The sequence below is a fragment of the Salvia splendens genome, chromosome 3, assembly GCF_004379255.2.
Source record: "Salvia splendens isolate huo1 chromosome 3, SspV2, whole genome shotgun sequence".
In the NCBI taxonomy this organism is placed as follows: domain Eukaryota; kingdom Viridiplantae; phylum Streptophyta; class Magnoliopsida; order Lamiales; family Lamiaceae; genus Salvia; species Salvia splendens.
In genome coordinates, this window is record NC_056034.1 from 15826303 (window position 1) to 15844030 (window position 17728).

A 17728-nucleotide genomic window follows, 5' to 3' on the forward strand; every position below is an offset into this window, starting at 1 on the left:
TAATTTTTTTTTATTCTTCTTAAAACTCGTACAATAATAAGAGTGACAATTATTGTGAGATGGATGAGTAATAAATTATAGAAAATGAGAAAAGTTTTAAGTAAACTCCGATTTCCCAAACACACACGCTTTAATGAACGGCCAGATTTCGCTTTCCCGGTCCGCTACATGCGTCCGCATCCTACATAAAGTACACCCGCAATATGTGATAGCCAATTAGGTTCGGCCACGTGTGCCAACAACTCCAAGTCTCACGATTACATTGTTTATCTGTCATGTTGGAATTCAATTTCTACAACCCTACATTTTGCGAAGACTTTGTGCGAAGCTTTACCAATCCTCTACGCGTCTTCCGGTACTGTTTCAGGTACAGAAATCTTCTCTCTCGCTAGATCGATCCCGAAGCATGTATGTGTGTTCGCGTATGTCGGTTTCTGCTCTCTGCGTCCATGAATTTTGTGTGTAATTAGGTTTTGTCTGAGGTTTGCGGTAAACGATGATGATATGGGCCGTTGAATGGAGTATTTGGTGAGGATCTGATGGATTTTGGCTGGATTTCTGATAGTTGTGTTATTTTATGTTGATTATGCCTTGTTTGCTGAAGGTTTACCTTATTGTGTAGATGTGATTGTGTTTTTTCATTTTTTGATGTATAGTTGGTGTTAAGAATCCTTACTTTGTGTTTCTCGAGTTTCAATATGATGATGACGAAATTATGTGCATTGACTGTTTAATTTGTGAAGATCTGAGGAGTTTCATGAATTTCTTGTTCTTGGTTCTGTAAGTGGCCGGATCTTTATGATTGGATTGCATATTTGATTTCTGAAAAAGTAATGTTGGCTAAAATGCTAGATCTGGTTGAAAAAAATTGTGTTTACTTCATCTTTGGTTTGTGGAAGTCCAAATTTGCATTTGTTATGACCAGAATCTGCATCTGGAGAATTATGTTCGATTGAGTGAATGGGAATGGACAGAGGGTCATCTATATCACAAAAGGGGACCCTTGTCGAGCTGATTTTTATTATTTTCTGGAGTTTTGTTGGGTTCATGAGAATTTCTATGATATGGAGAGTTAGGAGTATGTCTTGTAAATTTAATGGGAAATTTTTAAACCATTGAACAAGTGTAAGCAACTGAAATTGTGTTTGTGCTGTTATTACTTCCGACAAATAGGTACTCCTGGTCTGACTGAATTTCTATATGACATGATAGTGGTCACATGCAATGTTATCAAATAGCGGATATGGCGGCGCCAAGGCGCTATGGCATGACGTTCAGTGGTGGAAACGCCATAGCACCATGTCGCTGTCATAGCACCGCCATATCCGACTTTTGACAACATTGCATGTGTACTGTATTTAGGAATGGGGCATTATGCAAGAAACATGGAGGTTAGAGTTGTATTTTATACTTTATTAATTGTTTAAAGTGTTTCAAAAGTTATATTTTAATTATTTTCTAATTTCTGAATTATATATAAATATATAAGTATTATTTTATTTATTTAATTATTGACCGCCATACTAATACGCCATATCCCTGTGGAGGTTTTTAGGCGAACCGCCATAAGCCGCCATACGAGATTGGTAACATTGGTCACATGTCTATTATTTAGACTTGGTAGGATACCATCTTCTTCAACTTGGTGCGTTTTGAAGCTCTTATATGAATGGATTTTTTTTAGGTTTTTGACGATCGTGATGTCTGCAGCCTTCCTGTCCCGTTGATCTGAAAATACGTCTGGCCTTGCTAAAACTTGCGATCATGTATAGAATATGTGCTTATTTGACTTGTGATGATCATCTCTGATGTGTGATGCTGATGTGTTTTCACTGCTAAAGTGTTGCCTAACTACATGTTTACAGTTGTTTTCCTCTTACTGTGTTTTACTTTCACTGTCTTTGGGAGTGTTTTGCTTCTTATAATCGGATATTTTTTATATGCTCTTGCAGTTAGTATAATAGAATGAGCCGCCCACAAGAACCACACAGGCCTTTCCTCCCCTTTGGAAATCCTTTTCGTAGGATGTCACCGAAGGGCTCATACCTATCCCCTAAACTCCTTGCGTTGTTAAATACATTTGAGGAGACATTGCAGGGTAGGATTAACAATCTTAGGCCAGTAGGTAGGGATGATGTCTTGCGCTTATCCTGGATGAGGTTTGGGATGGACACACTGTGTGAAATTCATACTGACGTGAAAACTTTAATTACGGCTCTTGAACTCCCTGTTTGTGATTGGGATGACAAATGGATAGATGTGTATCTAGATGATAGTGTGAAGTTGCTTGATATCTGCATTGCTTTCAGCTCTGAGATATCTCAGCTGAAACAGGGCCACCTCTTTCTCCAATGTGTTTTGCATAACTTTGGTGGAGCCCCCACAAAACAGTTTGAACGGGCCCGTTCTTCCCTAGAGGGATGGAAGGAACATGTTGCTAAAAAGAATCCAAGATTTGATAATTGCTTCTGTGCCATGGATGTACTGGCTGAGAAACTGGACCTACCAAAAATCAAGAACTCTGCCAAGGGGAATATCTTGATGCGAGCAATGTATGGAGTCAAGGTGGTTAGTCTCTTGGTATGTAGCATATTTGCTGCTGCATTCTCTGGTTCCACAAAGAAGTTGATGGACATACAGGTTCCTGAATCTTTCTCATGGGCAGCCGCATTTTCTGAGCTCCAGGCTTTTGTAAATACTGAAATAAGAAGCCTACACTCGAGTGGGAGGACCACGATACTGAAGGAGCTAGAAGCTGTTGATACAGATGTGAAGAAGTTATACCCAATTGTGCAAGAAGAGGAGAACTTGGTTGAAGCTCAAGTTTTGGTAAGCTCGACATCAGATTTAGGAAAATCGGCAGGAAAACTCTCACAAGGACTTGATCTACTCGCAAAGGACGTAGACAGGTTCTTCCAGATAGTCCTAACTGGACGCGATACTTTACTCGGTAACCTTAGAATTGGTGGTAATGCATCTGACGGAGTGCGACGAGTTAACTTCAAAGGAGGTCCATTGGTTTGCTGAAGGTTAAATGTAAACCCGCTCCTTTGTACACAAGTATGTAGTTTAGGAGTACTGTGTTTTCTGTTTGAATATATACAAAATATATGTGAGGTGTGCTGTGTCTCTGGCTATGTAATACTAGAATTATGGGTGAATCTTTATGTAAAATCAGTATTAATGATATATAAATATGGCTTTCATATCTACAGCAGTTCGTGCTGACATGTCATCTCTGAATTTTTCTTGACCTTATTTATAATTAAGCTAATTATTTTGACCGCTGGGTGAAAATGTTTGTTGAATTTTTTATCAAGTTTGATTTTTCTTAGTCTTCTATTCTAGTTTTGTATATGGGGCAAAATGGGATTCTGGAGAATTTGAAGGCATTTTGGACTACAAATTGCTTTGATTCTGTTCTGGTCAATATTTGTGGTGAATTAATACCTTTTTCTCGTTCATGGGAATTTCCTGGAAAAATTGGTGCCGCTCAAGACTGATTTCAGTTTTAAAAAGTATCTCTGACTTTGTCAAAAGAATATGATATCTCACAAGATAGATTCAAGGATCATTTACGGTTATGTCAAAAATTATAATTAATCAAGAATTCATATTTAGAGTAAATCACCAGATAATAAAATTGGAATGCATGATATTTGATGTACAAAATTAATAATGCTGATGTGAGGAAATTAACAAGAGTAAAGAGATGAAAGGAGAAAGAAAATGAAAAAGAAGAAGGGAAGGCAGAATCAGAACCAGGTGTATGGTTTATGAGAAAAGTCAATTTTGTTCACGGGTAACCTTGAGTCATTCCAGTTCAAAAGCATACAGGTTATTAAAAAGTTAGTATTCACCACCCTTGTAATAAAAAAGCAAAGGCCAAAATTTAATGTCGGAGAGCTCACATTTTGCTTTGCTTTGCGACACCGGCACTAAACTCATCCCACAAGTTTGATCATCTTTGAAGTTGAGCATCGTTTGGTTTTAGCAAATTTTATTTGTTTTTTATTGTTTGGTATGTCTGTGGAGTCGAGCTCTGGTTCAGGCGATCATGGTGGACATAATATCAAAGGGGTGGTGACCCATGGCGGGAGATACATGCAGTACAATGTGCACGAAAATCTGTTTGAGGTTTCGAGGAAATATGTTCCTTTTAAGCCTGTTGGCCGTGGAGCTTATGGCATCGTCTGGTAATATCCTTATATTTGTTTGTTTAATCTTGTTTGTTGGGATAGATTGGAGCTTGATGACTATCTGACATATTTGGAGTTTGTAGAATTATGATGAGTTTAAATGGTTGAAGAAAATTATGAATTTGGACATGGTTTCTTTTGTTTTAGCGCTGCTGTGAACTCGGAGACTCGCGAAGAGGTGGCCATTAAGAAGATCGGCAATGCATTTGACAACATAATTGATGCAAGGAGGACGTTGCGAGAAATCAAACTTCTGCGCCACATGAATCATGACAATGTAAGAACACACCCACACACACACAAATAATGTAGTACAATTTTTCAGTTGAGAAACATTTTCCAATATATGTATGCAGGTGATCGCCATTAAAGACATCATACGGCCTCCTCAAAAAGAGAACTTCAACGATGTCTACATCGTCTATGAACTTATGGACACTGATCTTCATCAGATTATCCACTCCAATCAAACATTGACTGACGACCACTGTCGGGTTTGGCCTCTTTTTCATTCTTTCTAGTGGTATAAGATTTTACTATGTCATACCATAAATGATTTGATTTTGAATTTTCAAATAGAATATCTCATGTCGTTACCATCTTTCTTGACATTGTAGACGGGCCTGTGTCGTGGTTTAGTACGTGCTGATGGAAAAATGATCTTCTCTTGTATGCTACACTATTATATTGGGATGTCACATTTAGTTTCCATTTCACTTTTGCAGTATTTTCTGTACCAAATACTGCGAGGACTTAAATATGTTCATTCCGCGAATGTGTTGCACCGTGATCTGAAACCTAGCAATTTGCTCCTCAATGCTAACTGTGATCTGAAAATCGGAGATTTTGGGCTTGCAAGGACCACATCTGAGACCGATTTCATGACCGAGTATGTGGTTACTCGCTGGTACCGAGCACCAGAGCTGCTCCTAAATTGCTCGGAATACACAGCTGCAATAGATATCTGGTCTGTGGGTTGCATATTTGGTGAGATCATGACAAGAAAACCCCTGTTTCCTGGCAAAGATTATGTCCACCAGTTGAGACTCATCACACAGGTATTTATAAAAATTTATTCATTTCTTCTTCGTTTGGTTTCATTTTCCTTATTAATGTTTTCTATTGTTTAAAGCTGGTAGGCTCTCCCGATGACGCCAGCCTCGGTTTCCTTAGAAGTGACAATGCCCGAAGATATGTCAGGCAGCTCCCGCAATACGTGAAGCAACAATTCCCTTCCAGATTCCCCAACACTTCAGCTGGAGCTCTTGACTTACTAGAAAAAATGCTCGTTTTCGACCCTAGCAAGCGTATTACTGGTACACTCCATGTCCTACAACTCTTTCTTATTTTATGTTTATGTGACTTTATTGTCCGTCCTAACTGTGATGATATGCAGCTAATGAGGCTCTCTGCCATCCGTATTTGGCGCCTCTCCACGACATCAACGAGGAGCCAGCCTGCCCGCGCCCTTTCGTCTTTGACTTTGAGCTGCCATCATTCACTGAGGAAAACATCAAAGAGCTCATCTGGAGGGAGTCTGTGAAATTCAACCCTGACCCTGCTCACTGAGGAATGTAATGGTGCGATGTGTGGATTTCTAACATCTGCAGGAACATGTGTTTTTCACAACGTAAGTAGTTACCAAAGAGGAGATGAGTAATAATTGTAGTGGACACATACATATATATATTGTCTATTTGAGTATTATCTTTGCAGTTAGTAAATTTAACCTTAATGTTTGCACCTTGTTTCTCTAGTAGTAATTTTTTTATTGATAAACCTTAAATTTCCCTCATTTGGTGAATGCTTTTAATTTAAGTGCATCTTTCATTATACAACAGTCTTGTCAGATGCAGACAAGAAATGAGGGTGGTTTATATTATATGAACATGTGTGTAACTCTATATTATTTACAGACTGTCATTGACGGTAATTCTTTGGCCTTGGCTGGCCAGCTTGATGGTCACGGTGAACGGATCCCCTTAAGGCAGGCCGTCATCGTTGCCGTTGATCTCCATTAGGGCTTTGGGATTGTAGTGGTAAAATTGTTGAGTTAGTTGTTATCAAAACAACCGGCTGGGCCCACGCGCTGGGCCATCCAGCACCTCTTCTCGGCTTGATTCTTAATTCGTCCCAGGCTTCGAGCATCGTCTTCCCGTTTCATATCACCTGTGGTCGTGCCTCTTTGTCGTTGGTAATTCGCCAGATAAACACTGCTAATGCATCTTGCATCCGTCGAGGATGGTGCAAGTCCTTTAGCTGGTTCGGCACATGATGCGTGTCGCCTAGATTCGCATTCCCCGTGGCTCGATTTTGCAATGGGAAGTCAAGATCACATCACATGGCATGTTCGGCTCAATTTTGCCTAGTTGATTAGCTTACAGGAATGAATCTCAGGAAAGCAATATGAATCAAGCAAGTGACACATTGAGCTTTCCAGTCGCAAAATAAGATACATAAATAATTAAGTTAATAGTACAAATTACATACCATAAGCATATAGTAGTAGTAGTAGTAGTACAAACACTCTTCAATTACAGCTTACTTGTTTTCTTTTATCCCATTTTTCAGATACTCTGCAAACGTCTTAATATAATCATAGTTAAGTTGTTTATTAGCGAAAATCGCATTGGCAGCTTCTCTAGTTCGAGCTCTTAATGTCTCCCCCTCCTTAGATACCATAGCTTTTTTCAAGGCACATGCAATGCCATCTCTACTAAAGGATCCATCTCCACCTCTTTCAACCTCAACCGCCAATCCCTTCTCAACCAGCAACCTCGAATCCAACGGCTGCGCAATGATGAACGGCAGCAACACAAGAATGTTTCCATAACTTATAGTTTCCACAATAGATGCCCATCCTGCATGAAACAAAGAAGCCCCTATCGAAGGATGGGAAAGAATCTCCCTCTGTGGTGCCCATCCTATCTGCACCACTCCCCGCCCTGCCACCCGCGCCTCAAACCCGGGCGGCAGTATCTGATCGTCTCCCCAATCGGGCCTCCTCACCGAGAACATGAACGGAAGCCCGGAAAGCTCAATCCCATATGCTATCTCATGGATTTCATCTCTCGACAATTTGTACTCACTCCCGAACCCCACAAATACTACAGAAGATGCCTCCTGTTTATCGAGCCAATCACAGATTTTACTCCATGGCTCTTCTGTCATGATCATCCTCTTTTCCTCCGCCGGTGGAAGGCATCCCACCGGAAAAACCGGCTTTCCGGTGATCTTGGAGAGGAGATTCAGGTAATCACCTTCGAGCTCCATGCAAGTACGAATTGCCAAAGCATGGCTGCCTTGGATTAGTCTAGCCAACCGCGCTCCATCTTCTATTCCGGAAGCTCCTGTGCTGTATAAAAGATTATGCATAGCTACAGCTTCATGGCTATTCCTGCAAGCTACCTGTTTCCATCCCAAATCGGAGAATTAGAAAATGCGCAAAAAGCAAACAATATATAAGTGCAATCCCTACTTCATTATATGACTATATGAGGTCTTTTGGGAAGTGTCCCAAGAACAAGAATTGCAAGGGCATTTGTGCAGACAATATCATACTAATGTGAGTTCGGGTGTATATCACCGAACACTTACACTTAAGGATGTTAGTGTAGCCCGCAAAGCTTGTGGGCGAGCCTGAATAACCCGCTAAATTTAGAGACCTAAAGGTTGAAAATTTCTAATCTAATAAAATTACAACTCCATTAGCCTACAATTAGAGTAAGGTTGACCCGAAATTCGATGGACTGAGTTTAAATTTGCATCTTAATCATGTTTGAGTTTAAACATAGTAGTATATCTCAAAATTATCATAATTAAATATTTTACCATCTTATAAAAATAACTAAATTTCATCACTATGTATTGTATTGATCACATGCTAATTTTAATGGTAGCAACCCGATTAGCCTGTTGGACTATCCTGATTAGCTCGCATCGGATTAACTAGCAACGTTGGCCTGAAACAGTATACACTACCTGTGACGGGAAATCGACCCAATCCGGAGGCGCCATCATGTGAGCTGGCGAAGGCCTCGCCTGCCTCCGAGCCTCGCCTGACAGGAACTCCGGCGACCAGAAGAACACTGCGGTGCTAGCAGTTGCTATGGGGAAAAGTATCAACTGGACATCCAGTTCTTGAGCGATATCAACCGCCCAGTGGTGAAAGAAGTCGACCACTATCCAGTTTGGAGATCTCTCAGCAATCAGATTCTTGAATGGTTCTTGGAGAAGGTCGCAAGCAATCTTCAGATCATCCATTCTCTCTGCCGGAATGTCGGTCGTGGCCGTGGCGTTTTCCGGCAGAGGATTGGGGTGGAGAAGAGGGAGAGGGATGGGCACATATTTGATCAAATGTGATAGGTTTTGTGGGATTTTGGGGAGCCTCTCAATGTTGTGGGGAGTAGAGATGAAGGAGATGTGAATGTTGAATTTGGCTAAGGCAATGGAGAGATCCAAGAATGGAATCATTTGGCCGAATGCAAGCCATGGCACCATCACAACATGGACCTCATTTTCTTCTTCTGGATTCATCATTCTTGTATGTGTGTGTGAGAGAGAGAGTTTATGCCTAGGGGGTAGTGAGAATAAATAAAATCATGCAACATGCACCAATTGATGTTGACAATAAGGCACCCGTAACGCGTCACGCGGGTGGCTCGTAACTCGTCACGCCGGGATGAGACGACGGCGAGACGAGTTGCAGCATCCCGTCGCGTCCCCAGCCCGCCGAGACGCCCTCCCACCGAGACGGATGGCGAGCCGTCTCGCAACGCGCCCGCGCGACGTGGCGCCCTCCGGCGCCATGCGTGACGCCCACTCGCCGGCCCGCGAGTGGGCTTCGTCACGCTGACACAATAAATCATTTTTTTAAAAAATTAAATTTAAAAAATCAAAAATCAAAAAACGGTAATATTACCGTTTTTTCTTTTTATTTTTATTTTTTAAATTTTTTACTCTTTAAATACTCCTAAGTCATCTTCATTTCACACACAAATACACATCTATTCTTCCCAAATCATCTTCATTTCCTCTCCAATTTTCATCTAACCTCTCATCACAAAATGTCCGACGACGGAAACTCTGGCGGTGGCGGCTCCGGCAGGTTTGACATCAACGCGTTCGGCGACTGAGGGGCATGTACAATGTCATGGGTGGTGGTTCCGGTTCATCGACGCCGGGCACCCAGGGTTCGTCGACGCCGGCGGGGTACCAACCACCCCATTTTGATGTGAATGCATACACTTGTCCCTCCGCCCCGATGTATTCGTAGGGATTATCCCAGATTCGGGAGGATTATTCAGTTGAACCCACTCCGGAAGGAGACTGAGGCGGTGGAGGCTCCAGGGCGGAGGCGAAGGCGGACGAGGAGGAGGAGGAGGATGATCTAGGCCGGCATCCGTACAGCCCCAAGGAAACGCTGGCTATGTACAACGCCTGGATCAGCATCTCGTACGATCCCATCGTCGGGAATCAACAATCCCAGCAGTGCTTCTAGGAAAAGGTCACCGATGCCTACCACGAGATTAAGCCGAAAGGGTCCCGCCGCCGCACATTTAAGATGCTCCGGGCTCACTTTGACCAAGTCGACAGAGAGGTCAAAAAATTCTCCGCCATCTACAAGAGTGAAGCGGCTCATTACCAAAGCGGAGCCACGAGAGCCGACATTCTGAGGTCGGCTTTGCGAGTCTACTTCGACGACACCGCCAAACAATTCAAACATGTCGATGTTTGGGAGGTCGTCAAAGACGAGGAAAGGTGGGCCGGCGGTGTCGGGTCCAGCTCGGGCTCGACCTCGAAGCGCACGAAGCACAAGGCGGGTGACCAATACTCGTCTAGTGAGGGCTGTTCGGGCAGCGCCGCACAAGAGGTTGCCTCGCAGGAGGTTGAGGCCACGGCAGACGATATCGGGGGGTCCTCCCGTGGGCACCGTCGGCCTCAAGGGAGAAATTCGGCGAAGGCGGCTAGAGGGAGGAGGGGCCGAGGCGAATCAAGCTAGGCGGGCTCGAGGTCGGGGGCACCCTCGAACTCCCTAATGTCCATGTACATGACCGCCATAATGGCGGACACTTCCCGCATGACGCATCCCCAATACCAAGCCTATCTTGCCGGAATTGAGTTTATGGTAAGACAACTTGGTATTCCACCTCCAGGTGGCTTCAGTGCACCTCCACCGCCTTCGATGGATGATTCGCCGGCGGAGTAGTTTTTTTTATTTTCTATAAAATTGTATTTTAAATTATGTAATTTTTATTTTTTAGGATTTTAATTATGTGTTTTTTTTATTTTTTTTGAATTTTAAGTTGTATTTTTATTTTATGTTGTAATTTTATTTTATTTAATGAAGTATGTTTTTATTAATTGAATTTGTTGAAAATAAAAATAAAAAATAAAAATGAATGAATAGTAATTTAAGAGATGGTTAAAAGACGGATAAAAAATGGAGGGTTGCAGGTTCTGTCCCTTAGTTAAAAAATGGAGTAAAAAGTACAGTGGTGTCCAAGAATAATAATATAAGAGACGGTTAAGGGTCGGATAAGAGACAGCGTTGCAGAGGGCCTAATCGTTTATTGTGCGTGTGTGTTTATGTGATAATAAAGGTGGTGAGAGTGAGATTAAATTATTCGACATGCATAGTGACGTTGCCGTAAATCATGTGAGTTAGATGAGCTGTAGTTGTCTTTACCATAAATTATCACTCCGTATTTTATATCAATAATTAGAGGCTTAGAGCATAAGCAATCGTGTCCAATTTAATTAGAGAGAAAACAGGGTAGGTTATTACAAATATGAAGAATATGATGTATAAGTGATTCAGTTATAAAATACTACAGGTTTGAATCGATTGAGAAGTTATTTAAAAAAAACAAGCTACCTTTATTCAAATATTATACTCCCTCCGTTGCATGAAATATTATCCAATTTTGTTATTTTGGTCCGTTTGTAAAAATTTATTAATTTTTTACTTTTTTCTATTTTTGGTAAATGAACTCCACTTTCCACTAACTCTTTACACTCATAATCCATTACCATTCATCCCATAAAAATAGGCTATATTTCCTTTTTCGTCCGTCCCGTGCAAATAGTCCATATACATTTATGGCAACCCTTTTCTCTTTCTCTTTATTTTATTATTTATGAGTCTCACTATCTAATAAACAATTTCAACTATTTTTTCTCCATCTCTCTTACTTTACCAATTATGCATTAAAACCGTCAACATATCAAATGGTCTATTTCTATAGGACGGAGAGAGTATTATAAATGTACAACCCTCATTCTACTAACATTTTCAATTTACTTTTCTTTATATTTCTTAAAATTCGTGCCTAATTAAATTTGTATAATATTTTACGTACGAGGGAATAGGTGACTTAATTAGTCATTCACATAAGTTATATTTGTGTTTAAGAAATTTCGTTACTGTACTTACCAGTAACTAATCATTTTGGTAAGTTGTAATCATTTTGGTAAATAGTACCATAGTTGAGTCATTTCAATAACAAATTTTTGGAAATGAATTTAAATTTAATACATATAATTAATATAACTTAAATAGCTAACTACCTATAAATTTATGTCTCATTAGTTAAAAAATTAACATACTTAACCATATTAATTCTTCATTATAAATCAAATATCATCTTTTATTGTCCATTTATATGATACAATAGATTAGGGATGTCAATCAGGTCGGCCGATCGAGTTTCGGGCCGGGGCTACTCGGGTTGTGAATTCTTTCGGGTTGTAAAAGTTCAACCCTAACCCTAAAAGCTCAGGTTTCGGGCTAGCCCAGCGGGTTAATCGGGTTGCTACCGATAAAATTAACATGCGATCAATCCAATAAATAATGATGAAAATTAGTTATATTCATAAAATGTAAAATATTTAATTATGATAAACTTGAGATATATGGTCAAACTCAATCATAAACATGATCAAATACTAAATTTTGAAATATTTCGTGAAATTTTAATGTATGTTTTAGAAATTTAAATATATTTTAAAGTGAATTTGAACTTTTTATTTTATTTATCAATTATTATATTAATAAAATCGGGTTTTCGGGCCAGCCCATCGGGTTTTCGGGTCTAGCCCTAAAGGGTCGCGGGATAATCGGGTGCGGGCTAATCGAGTTTTAATTTTATCGGGCTAGAAATTTCCAGCCCTAACCCTATAAATTTGGCGGGCTATTCGTGCCAGACCACGGGTTGCGAGCTACATTGACATCCCTACAATAGATAATATAATAGCAATATGATAAAAGATGTAATCATGCAAAATATTGAATTTCTGTTTTTTTTCTTTTCCTTTTTGGATAGGATAGGGATGTTACAATTCTTCCCCTCTTTAAGAATTTTGTCCACAAAATTATTTATCCACTATACTCACATATCCAATAAAAAAATTGTTGACCTATTAATACAAGTAATTAAGTTGCTTCATCGTATTCATAATAAATTTGAATTTCTGTTTTTTTCTTTTCCTTTTTGGATAGGATAGGGATGTTACAATTTTTCCCCTCTTTAAGAATTTTGTCCACAAAATTATTTATCCACTATACTCACATATCCAATAAAAAATTGTTGACCTATTAATACAAGTGATTAAGTTGCTTCATCGTATTCATAATAAATCAAACACTTTCTTTGCAAACATCTATGTACTTTTCAACACCTGTAATCTTCATCTAAGTACTTTTCATCACCTTTAATCTTCTTTTAAAGCTTTATCTTAGAGCATGCACATCGGTGCTAGTTGGAACGAGCACCCGCCTTGCCGCTAGTGTGGCGTAGGCCCTGCTCGCCGTTGTGCTCTTGCCAGCGGCACGGCCCTGCTCGATGCATCGAGTACCGCCGTGCCGCTGAGCAGGCTGGCGTGGCTCTCCATAATTGGCCAACGGCATAGCCGTTGGCATTTTCCTTTTTTTTTATTTTTAAAAATCGAAAATAATACCAAAAATAAAAAAAAACGGATTACCAAAAATATGGCCGTTTTTTTTAATCATTTTTTTGAATCTTTTTAATCCCAAAATCATTTATAAATACACACATTCATCATCCATTTTCACATCAAATTATCTCTCAATTCATCACCTACATCTTCCCCTCTCACTCAAACACTCTCTATATTAAAAAATGGATATGAACGATATCATTGCGGAAGCGGAGCGCGAAGAACAAGAATACTATCAACAATATTGTGCCGCCTATGAAGCCTATCTCGCCGCCGCTGCCCCCGCCCCTCCTCCTCGACCAACGAGATCAAATCGCCGCTACATCCCTCGTGACCGGGAGGGAGCCAACGAAAGGCTCGTTGCCGACTATTTTTCCGAAGAGCTGCGGTTTCCGGCAGATTACTTCCGGCGTAGTTTCCGCATGTCAAAACGGTTGTTTATGCGTATTGTCAACACATTGTCCGCCCGTGTTGAATACCTCCAATCATGTAGAGATGCAATCGGTCGGCAAAGTCTCTCGGTGTTGCAGAAGTGTACTTGTGCCCTTCGACAACTTGCTACCGGGAAAACGGCTGACCTCTTCGACGAGTATCTGCATGTTGGTGAGTCAACTGGAATCCTATGCCTCAAAAATTTTTGCACCGGCGTTCGTTCTGCTTTCGGTGAGGAATTCCTTCGAGCACCCACCACTGAAGATTGTCAACGGCTGCTTCATCTTCACAAAACAGTCCAAGGATTTCTCGGTATGCTTGGCAGCATTGACTGCATGCATTAGAAGTGGAAGAATTGCCCGAATGCTTGGAGGGGGCAACATTTAAGCGGCCACAAAGGCGGCCCAACGCTTTTCCTTGAAGCGGTTGCCGACTACTGCTTATGGATTTGGCATGCATATTTCGGTATTGCCAGATTCAACAACGACTTGAACGTGTTCTATTCTTCACCACTCTTCAATGATGTTTTGAATGGTGTAGCACCAGCGATCGACTTCACCGTCAACGGAAATCCATACCACATAGGGTACTATCTTGTCGATGGTATCTACCCAAGGTGGCCAACTTTCGTGAAGACGCTCAACAATTCGCAAGACCCGAAACGGGTTCTTTATTCGCAGCATCAAGAGGCTGCTCGAAAAGACGTCGAAAGAGCTTTTGGAGTCCTTCAAGCCCGATTCAACATTGTGAAGTCCCCGGCTCGGCTCTAGTACACAAAGAATATTGCTGATATCATGTACACGTGTGTTATCTTGCACAACATGATTATAGCTGACGAAGGACCGATGACGGCTAACTTTTACGACGAGGATGAAGCCGGAAGCTCGACTGCAAGGTCTCCCCCACGCCGAGGTGAGCATACGACGTTGCACACAATGCATGAGACCAAAATCCACATTGAGCTACAAGAAGACCTAATCCAACACATTTGGGAGAAATTCCGCCGCGAGTAGTAGTTTTTTTAATTTTATGAATTTAATTATCTAATTTTTAATTTTTAGGATTTTAATTACGTAATTTTTATTTTTTTAGTTATTTGTTATATTATTTCGGATATTTTTAATGCATTTTAATATTGTGAAAATGTTTTTTATTTAAATTAAATAATAGAATGGTAGGACCATTGAGCATGCTCTTGCGGAAGAGCATAGATGTGGGTATAGAATGGTAGGACCTTTGAGCATTCTCTTGCGGAAAAACATAAATGTGGGTGTTATGCTCTTGCCAAATAGTAGGGAGTAAAAGTGAGTTCGGACTCATTTCCATGCTTTTGCTAAAAAGCATGAATGTGGATGCTCTTATAACTTAAATCTCCATTTAGACTAATTCCTCTTGTCTCGTAAAATTGTTTTTAAAGGGCACTAGCAAAATTCTTATAAGTAATTCTATAAAATATATACGTACTAGTAATCACAAAACATTATAACTTCATTCTCAACTTGTATCCTTTACTACTAATTGCTTACCTTTTAAATAACATTAGTATGTCGTAATAACACACAAAAAGGTCACATTATTGTCTTTCATACATTTACTTTTACTACACACCTTATATTTCAATCTTCATCATTATTCAAAATCTGTCCTCTTCTTATTTCAATTTATTCTCAAATTTGTTATCTCACATAAGCAGTATAAGAAAGAACATACCTCTTACTTTAGAATAAAGTTAATTTTAATAAAATTTTCATATCCTTCAATTATGGCTATATTTGTTCAAGGAATCATAATTAGCCTAGTTCGATACTCTAACACATATAAGGGCACCCGCAACGCTGTGCCGTTGCGGTTCCTATGCCGTTCCGGCGGAACGGTTCCGCGGCGGCACGCGTTGCAGGCTCCGTTCCGTCGCCATTCCGTGCCCATGTCGTTCCTATGCCGTGTCGCGTTCCGTTCCGGAGGAACGCGGAACGAAACGTTCCGCCACGCGCCGAGGCGACGTGGCGGCCTCCCATTCGACGCGTGAAGCCCACTCGCTGCCCCGCGAGTGGGCTTCGTCCCGGTGACGCAATAATTCAATTTTTTAAAAAAAAATTCGAATTTAATTAAAAAAAAATTGCAACGGTAATGTGACCGTTTTTTTTATCCGTTTTGTATTTTTTTTTATTTTTTATTTATTTATTTACTCTATAAATATTTCTATTTCATACTCATTTCAATCACAAACACATATCTATTCCTCTCTATTTCCACCCCAATTTTCATCTCAAATCAACTCTGCTTTCATTCTCCCAAATTTAATCAAACTAATGGATCCTTTTGAACAAATGCGTCAAATATTGCAACAATCACTTGAAGAAGATCGACGACGGGAGGCCGAAGAAGCCGCGCCGCCCCAACGACGCTCCCGTACGTACATCCATCGTAACCGGGAGGATGCCGCTGCAAGGTTAGTACGCGACTACTTCTGCGATAACCCGGTTTGGGGAGATACGTACTTCCGTCGCCGTTTCCGCATGGGGAAACCTTTATTTCTCCACATCGCGAATACTTTGGCAGCCCGGGAAGAGTTCTTCCAGGAAGGGTACGACGCGGTCGGCCGTCCCAGCCACACGACGCTGCAGAAATGTACTGCAGCAATCCGCCAGCTTGCGACTGGACAAACGACCGACATGTTCGACGAATACCTCCACATCGGAGACAGCACTGGGCGAATGTGCTTGCTCAAATTCTGCAAAGGCGTCCGGGCAGCCTTCACCGACGAATTTCTCCGGAGGCCAAGCACGACCGATTGTCAGTTCCTGCTCGACCTTCACGAAACAGTGCACGGATTCCCCGGGATGCTCGGTAGCGTCGATTGCATGCACTAGCAATGGAAGAATTACCCGGTGGCGTGGAAGGGGTCCTACACGAGCGGCCACAAAGGCACCCACCCAACCGTTATACTTGAGGCCGTTGCCGACTACCGCCTTTGGATCTGGCACGCGTACTTCGGGGTCCCCGAGTCGAACAACGACGTAAACGTGCTCCACCAGTCCGACCTCTTGACCGAAGTTTTGGATGGTAAAGCGCCGGCCATCAACTTCGTCGCCAACAACCGGCTTTATAAAATGGGTTACTATCTCGCCGATGGCATCTACCCGAAGTGGCCTACCTTCGTGAAGACGTGCAGTGGGTCTGCGAACCCAAAGCAGGCTCTTTTTGCGCAGAAGCAGGAGGCTGCTCGCAAGGATGTGGAGAGGGCGTTCGGGGTTCTCCAAGCGCGCTTCAACATCATCAAAGCCCCGGCTCGTACGTGGTTCATGGAAAACATGGTCGACATCATGTATACGTGCATAATCTTGCACAACATGATTGTCCAAGACGAAGGACCCGAGGCGGGAAATTGGTTCGACGACGAATCCCCCGGAAGCTCAACCGCAAGTAGTCCGCCTCGAAGTGGAGCGCATCCGTCTATACAAGAACGGTTATCTATTCGTGCAAGGACACGCGACTCTAGTGCCCACACCCAACTCCAACAGGATCTAATTGAGCACATTTGGGCAAATTTTGGCGGATGAAATTATTAAAATTGTGTACTTTTATTTTTTTAGGATTTTAATTGTGTGCTTTTTATTTTTTTAGGATTTTAATTGTGTGCTTTTTATTTTTTTAAGTTTAAGTTGTAATTTTTTTTAATGTTGTGTGTTTTTTAATAAAGTGTGTTTGTTTTTTAATAAAGTGTGTTTGTTTTTTAATAAAGTGTGTTTTTTTAATTGAATTTAGTTGGAAATAAAAAAAAATGAAATTGAATGAATAGTAATTTAAGGAACGGTTAAGGAACGGAGGGTTGCAGGTTCCGTTCCTTAGTTAAGGAATGGAGTAAAAAAGTACAGTGAGGCCCTCAAATAGTGGTTTAAGGAACGGTATAGGAACGGTATAGGAACAGCGTTGTGGATGGCCTAAGATTTATGTTCACCAAATTCATTATCTACTTGACATTGTCCACTGGTACATGTACTTCTTATTCCACCAAGCAAATTATAATCATTCACATGTTATACCACAAATACTAAACAATAGTGCAAGGTGATTGACCCTTCTCCTCTCGGTGGCACATGCTCGGGAATATTCATATTCCTGACATGTCAAATGCAAAT

At 41.1% G+C, this 17728-nt stretch overlaps 3 protein-coding genes across 3 annotated transcripts; 2 read left to right on the top strand and 1 right to left on the bottom strand.

The window, feature by feature from the left end:
* The first annotated feature begins 237 nt into the window (after window positions 1-237).
* On the top strand, window positions 238-3212 carry LOC121795234 (protein BPS1, chloroplastic-like). Its single transcript, XM_042193725.1, has 2 exons — window positions 238-367; window positions 1953-3212. Exon 2 carries the CDS (start codon window positions 1966-1968, stop codon window positions 3025-3027), a length of 1062 nt encoding a protein of 353 aa, XP_042049659.1. The 5' UTR covers window positions 238-367; window positions 1953-1965; the 3' UTR covers window positions 3028-3212.
* A 673-nt stretch (window positions 3213-3885) lies between these two features.
* On the top strand, window positions 3886-5938 carry LOC121795236 (mitogen-activated protein kinase homolog MMK2-like). Its single transcript, XM_042193727.1, has 6 exons — window positions 3886-4196; window positions 4347-4476; window positions 4556-4693; window positions 4925-5257; window positions 5332-5515; window positions 5596-5938. Exons 1-6 carry the CDS (start codon window positions 4024-4026, stop codon window positions 5766-5768), a joined length of 1131 nt encoding a protein of 376 aa, XP_042049661.1. The 5' UTR covers window positions 3886-4023; the 3' UTR covers window positions 5769-5938.
* Window positions 5939-6632: 694 nt separating this feature from the next.
* Window positions 6633-8771, bottom strand: LOC121795235 (putative UDP-rhamnose:rhamnosyltransferase 1). Its single transcript, XM_042193726.1, has 2 exons — window positions 8181-8771; window positions 6633-7607 (listed from the first exon to the last, which is right to left on the bottom strand). Exons 1-2 carry the CDS (start codon window positions 8736-8738, stop codon window positions 6741-6743), a joined length of 1425 nt encoding a protein of 474 aa, XP_042049660.1. The 5' UTR covers window positions 8739-8771; the 3' UTR covers window positions 6633-6740.
* Between the last annotated feature and the right edge of the window lie 8957 nt (window positions 8772-17728).